Raw genomic sequence first — 10,182 nt, 5'->3', positions numbered from 1 at the left:
AGCACCTCTGATAAAAAAGCAACCACCACCATTTTTGTAAGCAAATTAAAATTTGTTCATCTTGCTGAAATATGAACTTCCCATTCTCCCATTTATTTTTGAAAGGGCTACCCAATTCACTCGAACCAGTCCATGTGAAACCTCTTTTCTCTATGCCTTAGGAGGTTGTAATGAGTTAAAAATAAAGGTGATTGCTTAATGCATTTAATTATTGGAGAAAACAAGTAATTCACAATCATGCCCTATTACGAGGAAACTGTCTATCTCCCTCTTTCATTTCACACTCAAAAGTAGGGATGGCAGTCGGGCGGGGCGGGGGACAAGGTCTCCACCCCCGCCCCGCCTCAAGATTTTATCCTCCACCCCGCCTCCATCCCCTGCGGGGAATGGATTTTATCCTCCATCCCCGCCTTCACCCCCGTTTCATGTCCTCCATCCCCGGTTCAAATGGGGATGAGGCGGGGCGGGGATATTGCGGGGAAAAGTGGTCGGGGCGGGGATGAGGCGGGGATCGTGGTGGGGACGGGGCGGGGCGGGGAAAAGTGCACGTCCATCCCCGCCTCCACCCCCGGACGGGGATGGATTTCCTTCGTCTCCGCCTCCATCCCTGTTTCATACCCTTCATCCCCGGTCCAAACGGGGCGAGGCGGGGCGGGGGCCCGCTTTCCCCCAGTCCACTGCCATCCCTACTCAAAAGTAATACAAGATTAGACAATATTGCATTGCTGGGTGTCTTTCCAATTCAAAAAGTTCTCTAATGTAACAAGCATAGAATGTATATGAGAACAAGATGGGGTCCTCTATGCATTAATCTCCATGCTTGGGATCTCTGCCGATCTAGTTAGAACTTAAATTTTCCAGCATTTGATCCACATATCGACACAATCGTTGAAGTTTATGGACCAGCCAAACTTTATTGTATCTTCCCTATAACTCTCCCCCCCCCCCTTAATTTTTTCATACATAGTTGGTGAGTTGGTCTTTCACATTCATTCATAACTATAGTGAAATTATCACACCTGCCCTGGTAGCCTTAGTGGCAGCAGGTTTGGAGAGAAGGTGCTGACCCCTTCGTCCTAGGTTTGACTCCCACCGGGTGCAGGTGCCTTTAACTAGTAAGCTCCATAAGGGCTTGGCTATCGGTGACCCTAGGGCTGACCCCTCTCCATTAAGTAAACCAATTCTCAGGTTGCTCATCATAAAAAAAAAAAAAACTCTAGTGAACATGTCCTAACAATTATTGGAATCACTTAATGGGGAATCGTGATTCTCATAATGCAAAATCAATATTGGTCCCAAATCATGATTCCCATGACATGAGAATCTCGACTTTCATGAAGTAAGAACCTCGATTCCTAGTCGCGGGAACACTGATTCCCATGACTAGAAATCTCAATTCTTATATTAAAAAAGTGCTCATATTTTTAGGAATATCGATTCTTTTACATATCGCTTAGTAAATGATTCTTCATTCTATTAGCAATAGCATCATTGTTGATAACTATAGATGCCTAAACTATTGCGTGGATTTGTATTTGAACGCTTTTTTAAAAGTACTCTCTCTAAAATGTATCCTAGATATAATTAGTCCTTTATATTAACTATAAGGTATGCCTCTTTTCGTCACTTTAAGTGTATTTTTTTTAGTTTTCTTATATTTTCTTGCTTTTGTGGATATTCTAAATATGTTTCTTATTTTATACAGTATTTTATCTGTAAAATACATAAAAGTTAAAATTTCCCGAGCCATTCGAGTCATCCGAACTGACTCATTGAGTCAAAGAGTTGGGCTATTGTCCGAGACACTGCGTTAGGCAACCATGCTCAAAACAACATCAATTGTTTAATTTAATGTTAGATTAACCCTAATATATATATATATAAATAAAGAAAGAAAGAAATCAATAAAATATATATCTTTTTCTTAAAAAAAAAAGAAATATATATCTTGGCCGAAGGGCACTCGTCTCTCTCTCTCTCTCTCTCTCTCTACCATGGAGCCATTGACTACGCTGCTCTTCACCACTCTTCTCCTCCTCCTCCTCTCTCCCTCTTCTTCGTCTCATCCTCACCCCCATCGTATCTGCATAATTGGTAGCGGCATCGCCGGCTCGTCGGCCGCCCACTTCCTCCGCAAGTACTCCTACGAATCCTCCCCCGACTGGCCTCCCATCGAGCTCCGCATATTCGAGAGGCGTGGCGCCGTCGGCGGCCGGATGGCCACCGTCCGCCTCGGTGGCGACACCTTCGAGGCGGGCGCCACGATCCTCCACCCCAAGAACTTCCACGTCCTCAACTTCACCTCCTTGCTCAATCTCAGCACCACCATCCGCAGAGAAGACGATGACGATGGGTGGTTTGGAATTTGGGACGGCGAGCGGTTCGTCTTCGAGACGCTTCCGCGGGGGAATTCCTTTATCTCGAAGCGGATCGTTCGGTTTCTGAATATGATCGCGTTGTTTCGTCGGTATGGCTTCTCATTGATCCGAATGCAGAGGTTCGTTCAGGTATTCAATCGATTTTAGGGTTAGTGTTTCTGGGTTTCTGAACTTTTGATTTTTTTTATAATCGTTTGGATTTTTGCGTTTTCCATTTCGGTAGATTCTGATTTGCTTGGTTTTAGTCGTTTATTTTTTTGGGTTTTGCTCTTCTTTTTCTTGATTTTCCCTCTGGGATTTGGCATTTGGCAGACAATGATGGAGAAATTCTTGAGGTATTATGAAGAAGATGGGCCGGTTTTCATCTCGGTTGAGGAGATGTTGAAGTGGACGGGGTTGTACTCGCTCACACAGAGGACACTGCGGGAGGAATTGGACGACGCTGGCTTGTCTCCTCTACTGATATCTGAGCTTGTCACGGTGAATTGTCGACCCTAATTGCGATTTTGTTTCTTTGTTTTTTGATAGGTGCTTCTGCTACTGTCTAATTTTTGTTGGAATAGTTGTTGACAGTTACCCCTCTGGTTTCATTTTCATACATTTGCAGCATAAGCAGTGTTTTAGGTTCACCTAGAGCATATCTAAACCACCATTGATGCCGTTCATTGATTTTGATCCCTTATGGGATCATCATTATAGTTCATTTATATAATCATTTCAAGGCTGTGGTTTTACCGGTTATCAAAAACTTGCTGCTGCTAGTGTAGTAGTTGGTAGAGCAGTTGTTTAGTTAATGGATCGACTGCTTTTATTTTTGTTAAAAGCTCCTTACTTTGCTAAAACCGTGGCTCCTTCAGCTCATTACAAGAATAAACTATGGCCAAGATGTAAGCATGAGTGGGCTTGCTGGGGCAGTTTCATTAGCAGGTTCTGGTGGTGGATTGTGGTCTGTTGAGGGAGGGAACTGGCAGATGGCTGCCGGCTTGATCAGCCGCGCAAATGCCTCTTTGCATCTACATGAAGAGATAGCATCACTATCTAACCATGGTGACTATTATCAATTGAACTCCTCCAAAGGAAATTCATACCATTGTGAAGTTGCAGTAATTGCTACTCCACTGGATGAGCTTCATATAAGCTTTTCTCCATCCATTACAATTCCAAAAAGAACACTGCAGCATACTTACACTACTTTTGTCAGGGGCCTTTTGAATCCAGTAAGTTCTCATGCATTTCATGCGTTTGCTATTGTGTGGAGATTTAAGATGAAACTGATAAAGACATGGACGACACTAGCTTTTGGGCACAATACCAAGATTGACTGTGAATTAGAAAATATAAAAAATCTGATTAATTGTTTTTTTTCTTGATGGTTTTGCCCTTTTGTCAACTCAAAAATTAGACGCCTTGGTCAAACCACTTGTCTAAGTTATCGCCTGAAAAAAATCAGGTGCCATGTAAGTTGTCACCTGAAAAATCAGATGCCATGTAAGTTGTCGCTTGAAAAAATCAGGCATCATGTAAGTTGTTCTTGAAAAAATAGGACACCATGATTTCGACCAAACAAAAGAGCAAAACTGTCAAGAAAAAGTTACTTATCCATGTTTGTCATGTTTTCTAGTTGTGGCCAGTTATGGTATTATGCCAAAAATTAGTTCCATCTATGTCATTGTCCAAATATGAAATGATTTACAGACATTGCTGATATGTTTTGGTGGCATTGTCAAGGAATATTTTGGCTTGACTTCAGCATCAGACATTCCTGATCTTGTGGGCACCCTTGAAATCAATGGTTTGCCTTTCTCGTCTGTTGCTGTTCTTAAGAGATACAGCAGTAAAGATAAAGCGTATAAGATATTTTCACGCACGCCACTGGTGGATGAGTTACTAGATAAGCTTTTCAGGTAACTCTGAGTTCCGTTTTGTGATAACTTTGTGCAATTTCTTCCACTTGAGCCTAGTAAATTGATTGTTTATCTAATTATTTCTTGCAGTGTTAGGAATGACACAATAAGGATAAACTGGCCAGCTTATCCACATTATGTTGCTCCAGAGGTCTTTGCACCGATCGTGTTGGATCAATCACATTTGTACTACATCAATGCATTTGAAAATGCAGCAAGCTCAATAGAGACTGGTGCTGTTGCTGCCGAAAATGTTGCACGGCTTATCTTGTCGAGGATTTCTAGCTCTCCACATCAAACTCCAAATTTGAGCAAACCTGGTGGTGGGTACCATGATCTGCATATTGATCTGTGAGAAGATCAAGTTGAGTTTAACAGGTTTCTTAAAGGTTGTGTTTTTTCCACGATGGCTCTGCTCATCTGGTTGGAGGGGCTTGTGAATGTCACCAAGTACTGGGGGGGTGATGACTCTGATAGTGCACGGGTATATATCTTGTTGTATAACTGGTAGGGGTCTCTACCAACCTCAGCTTGGCTACGAAAAAAGTTTGTTTTTTTTCTGCATAATTGTATTATTTGTTATTTCATGGAATTGCGGTGGTAAGCTGAGTTGGTCACAATGTCTTTGACTCATAATAACCCAACTGCACAGTATAATATTGAGATATCAGTATGCTGGTAAATATTAAAGTTTATAAAACACTATGCATACAATATTATAGATTATCATCGTTACAATTCTCATGTCTTAATTTTTATTTTATTTTTAATTGATGTGAGCTGTGAATACGTGGGGGACTTCTATCTCACGTTCATTCAAGTATCCCATTGTTAATATCTTAATGGCTATATTTTCCACTTAATGATAATGATGGCAATGATGGTGATGGAGGATGGTGCTTATGTAGTGGAAAAGATATGACAGATCAGGTGCAATCACATTGCACACTTTGAGTGTGTCCCCGCACCTGATACCCGAAAGATGGAGGGCAGATCAGGTGCAGCAGCAGGCTAAAGTGTGCAATGTGATTGTACTTGATCTGCTGTCAAAAGATAATAGAGTAATTAAAAAAAACTGCCTCATCGGTTATTTAAGAAAAACACCATCTTTTGAGTTATTGCATTCAACTGCTTATTTATCCTAATCATAGTCACAAATCTGGTTCTCAGGAATTTTTCAGATGGAGAAAATCTTGGGAGATTTTGAAAAAACTTGTTTTTTTTTAAATTCAGTACATTAAAAAATATTATATGTTTAAACTTAAAATGACAAAATGTTTAATAACTAACTAATAAGTTTAATGAATAAAACATGAATAAAAATAAAGATAATGAATTTGGTTTATCAAATAGAATGAGGATGAATTTCAGACTCATCCTATATCGACCATGATGAGGGCATATGACTCCTCTCAAGCCTATTTATCAAAGAACCTGTCCTTCTATCCGTTTGTATTGGGAATGGGCAAAGTAATGATGCCCTAGGCAATCCACATTAGTTTTTTTTTTTCGTGATGAGCTTTGAAAGCAGCAGCTTCCCTTCATTGGAAAAGATAAAATAAAATAGATTGTCATGTAAGCCCTCTATGCAAGAGATTTCAAAATAGGCAAAGGTACGATTCTACCCCTCATTCAAAATTTATTTGACGATTTTGTCTGTTAAAATCGCTATATTATTCGTATAATCTCGTTTCGTGAATAAAACGTGAGGATAATATCACGATATTTGTGACTATGATCCTAATGCATTTCAAATGCTTGTTTGGGGTGTAAAATGACATTTTTATCCTTTTCTTATGAGACGGCTGAGCATCCAGTGAGCTATTTTTTAAACAAAGCATTTCAGCCAAAATTTTCATTAAGCAAATGGTCAGTTGAATGATTTGTTTTGAGGCTTAGCCTAACTCTTGTTCCAGTTGGTTGGTTAATTTATTCCATCGATTGGCTTGGTTCACGTAGCTTATTATTTACTTTTTACTAGGTTGACCACAAAAGATTTTTACGATCATTTTACCAATTCTAAATCCAACAATTATGTTTGACTCTTTTTTATTGTGGTCAAATCCGGCCAGAATTCATCTGGCATGTCTCTTTAGCAACCACTATGTGATAAGCATTCTTTATAGAAAGGGGTAAGCATTTGCTATAAATTGAGGATGAAATTATTTTGAAAATTTTAGTTGACCATTTTTAATTAAACCCTAGAAATGTGATCTAACATGGTTTTTTAGTAAGAAATGAGTTTTGGATCATGTGATGCTTTTCAAGGGTTCCATATTGCGCCTACCCATTTGTTTACTTTGCTTGTAATGCATGGTTACAAGCAACTACTTATCATGCAGCGGTGTTAACGGGTTGGGTTTAGCCCGACCCGTACCAAACCCTAAATAAGAAGACCAGATTAAGACCTGGGTCTGATTAATACATCCGGGCACGACCCAAGTTCCGATTAAGACCCACAAATTTTCAATATAAAAATGATAAAAAATAATATTTTACTAGGCATGGCCCTGGTTCATGTAGTTCTTATCAGGTCCAGGTATGATTTCTCTTGTAGTGAGTCCGATTAGACCCAAGTCCAAAACTGATACCATGCCAGAAAATCGGGGCCAAGTCTGGTTTCATCTGGGGGCGAAACCCCTCTTAAATTTTTGAAAATGTTCATTAGTTTATTATAAAAATTTATATTGCCTTTTTATATTTTAGTTTTATATTTTGTTTTATTATAAAAAAAATTTGCCCCCCTTTAATTAAAATCCTGGATCCACCACTGCATCGGTCCGTACCAAGCCCCACCCGTTGACACCCCTACAGCCAACCAGCTTTCTCTGCTTCCTTTTTTAGGTCAGGATTTCAAAACATTTATGATGTGATGAGTATTTCAAAAACATTTATGCAACTACAGTAGTTGGCTGTTGACCTAGAGTTTCAAGGTTCAAATCACTTGTTTCATTCTTTAAACACCTAAAATTATTTGTACACAAGCCAGCTCGTGTGGGCCTCGTACAGCAAGGGGATGAGCCTGAGCCTGAACACTTTTTGTTCAGTTTGTTTGGCTCCGTTACTGTCCCTAGATAAAGCCAAATTGAACACCAAAGAATGTCTTCAGTTTGTTTGGCTCGTCCACACATCTCACTTTATGGACGTGCGTAGGCCCGCCTCTCACAGTTCAAAAGTGAGAAGGGTGGTGCCTGTTGGTGTTTGAATGACAGTCAGTCTTGGATATTCAACAGATTTTCAAGGATACACAGGACGTTGCATCAAGATGGACCCAGTACCTGGCTTCAGATGGGTTTGGGTGATTAACCAACTCCTATGCAAAGCCCAACAAATAATTGAATTCTATGGGGTCCAAACTCTAGTCACGGGACCAAACATGTTTGATGCTTAAGCTCATGAAACACTTGGGTCAGATGGCGTCCAACAGGCGGTGGTGCTTAGGCCTCGTTTGTTTCATTCCCATGATGCAAATTAGTCCTGGTAAAAAAAAATGGGTCCAATTTGCATGAGTTGGATCTAAGATTGTGTTTTTTATCTGTCCAACAGATTTATTGTCTAGATGGATCTGGCTTAAGGGATATGTGTCCTCAAGGGTCAGACTCAAAATTGATCAAGGTCTACCTTAATTGCACACAACCTGGCTAAAACCATGAGCTATGAGAATTGGTGATGCACCGATACAAAAATAGTTGGCAATACATAAAATGGCAAAAATCATTAAATACTGAAAATGTTATTTGAATGGTCTCACTAAAAAAGACAGCTTACTGAACTCTATCAAATATTTTCCCTCAACCGTACACAACATTCATTTGTATGTTTCTACACAGCCAATGCGTGGCCATGCCATCCATGATTAGAGACTGATATTTTACAGGTTCACTATTAGCATGAACAAATGAAGAAAAAAGTGAATTGAACAAATCTTGAGGCATGCATAATCTTCACATAATGGCTTTAGAATTAATTGAATTGCTAGAAAAAATCTAGAATACAGAGACATTGGCAGTAGTACCACAGAGTGTACAAAAGAATATTTGTACCTAATAACCTTCAAAAACATAGGCAGTACCACACACTGTACAAAAGAATATTTGTATCCAATAACCTTAAAAGAGAATGGATGACAGCTTCAGAAGCTTATGATACTTGAACCTTGTATCAGATTTGAGATACAGATGCTTCTAACATGCATGGATATAGTCTATTTGTGCTCTCAAAAGGCTCAAGGCTGTAAAACCCACCCGACGCAGTTGGGTGGGAAAGATAAGTTAAAAAAAAGGAAAGAGAGAGAGAGAGAGTGGAGAAAATGGTACCCCAACAGAGGAACCCCTTTCCCCTATCATGGTAGGGGATGAGGATAAACCTCACCCCCCATTAACTGGAGGGTGAGGCTATCCTCACCCACCATGAGGGCATTATAAATAGCTCTCTTGGTGAGCCCCTGCTCCACCATACAGTGAGAAAGAGTTACAGACAGATTGAGAGAGGAAGAGAATTTGAGGGAATGAGTGAGAGGCAGCCATGGGAGCACTGCCGACGGCCCCGGACAGGTAACAGACTCCCCTGTCTTTCTTTCCTTTTCCTGTTTTCGTAGGAGGCCGGCAGCCATGGCTGCCGACATCGCTATATATATATATATATATATATATATATATAGAGAGAGAGAGAGAGAGAGAGAGAGAGAGCCGACAACCTCAGTCCATGAGATGAGTTTCGTCAAAGGACCGACTCAGTCCGGGAGTAAAACCAGACCGAGTGGGGTTTGTTCGGATGATTGGGCCGGTCTCGGTGAGACCCAGACCAAACCAATTAAAAAAAAATGTCTAGACTGGCCAACCCAATCTGAACTGAATCGGACTCCGTCAGTCAGACCAAACGAGTTTGGGTTCGGGTCTAATAGAGACCCGACTCGGTCTGGTTTCAGTCCAGACCGAATCTGGTCAAGTGAAAAAAAAATGTTGTGTAGGTCGATCGAACCATTCCGTTCGAAGCGGACCGAGTCAGTCTGACCGAAAGGGGTCAAGTCTGACAGAGTCTCAATTTGTTAGTTTGGGTCTGGATTAAACTGGACCAAAGTAGGTCCGGGTCTAGTTCGATGCAGTTGATCTAGACCAATCTAGGTTGAACCAGATCCAAACAGAACTGGGTCTAAATCCAGTCTAGATCTAGATGGATTAGTTCTGGATCTAGATTAGAACTGAATCTAGATCCTTGTTGTAACGAGATTAATCAGTCTTGAATCCATATCAAAACTGGATCTGGATTAGTTTTGAATCCATATCAGAACTGGATCTGAATCCAATCCATAACTAGATAGATCCGTTCTGGATCCATATCAGAACTGAATCTGGATCTTATTTGTAACTGAATGAATCAATTTTGGATCTTGACCAAAACTGGGTTTGGATTCAATCTAATAATTCCAGATTCATATCAAAACTGGGTCTGATCCAGGTTGTTCTAGACTGGATCAGTTATGGTTCTTGATTAAGATAGAACAAAACCAGTCCAGTTACACCAAATTGGATACAGACCACATCAATTAGTAGGCGAATCTCAGATGAAGTTTAGAGATAGATGGGTTTTAACTCAAACTTAGTTGGGTCTGGACTAGGTTTAGTAAACCTAGTGTTCTGAACTCTGATCGAACTTGGTTTGACCTAAACCAAGTTAGGTCAAATCGCAGAGAGGTGAAATAACCAAACTACCCTTGTGTATAACCCGATATCCAATTAAGTAAAATGAGAATGACTTTGCACCTCGAACTTAGAATTGAGTGAGGTTTGATCAGTGTTATTAAAAACGCGCCTCAAGGCGCAAAAAGCGCGCCTCGCCTCAAGGCGAGGGGCTTTGTGCCTTGAGGCGCAGGCATAAGGCGCAAAAGCCCTGAGGCGCAC

The 10,182-nt window shown here is 40.5% G+C and overlaps 1 protein-coding gene across 1 annotated transcript; it reads left to right on the top strand.

Annotated features, from left to right (window-relative positions):
• The first annotated feature begins 1,994 nt into the window (after positions 1-1,994).
• On the top strand, positions 1,995-4,965 carry LOC149838297 (farnesylcysteine lyase-like). Its single transcript, XM_090008219.1, has 5 exons — positions 1,995-2,507; positions 2,691-2,858; positions 3,236-3,595; positions 4,107-4,282; positions 4,373-4,965. Exons 1-5 carry the CDS (start codon positions 1,995-1,997, stop codon positions 4,635-4,637), a joined length of 1,482 nt encoding a protein of 493 aa, XP_089864345.1. The 3' UTR covers positions 4,638-4,965.
• Positions 4,966-10,182: the final 5,217 nt, after the last annotated feature.

This window comes from Nuphar pumila, chromosome 5 (genome assembly GCF_984573655.1).
Source record: "Nuphar pumila chromosome 5, dmNupPumi1.hap1.1, whole genome shotgun sequence".
NCBI lineage: Eukaryota > Viridiplantae > Streptophyta > Magnoliopsida > Nymphaeales > Nymphaeaceae > Nuphar > Nuphar pumila.
This window is presented reverse-complemented; position numbering and strand designations above follow the sequence as displayed.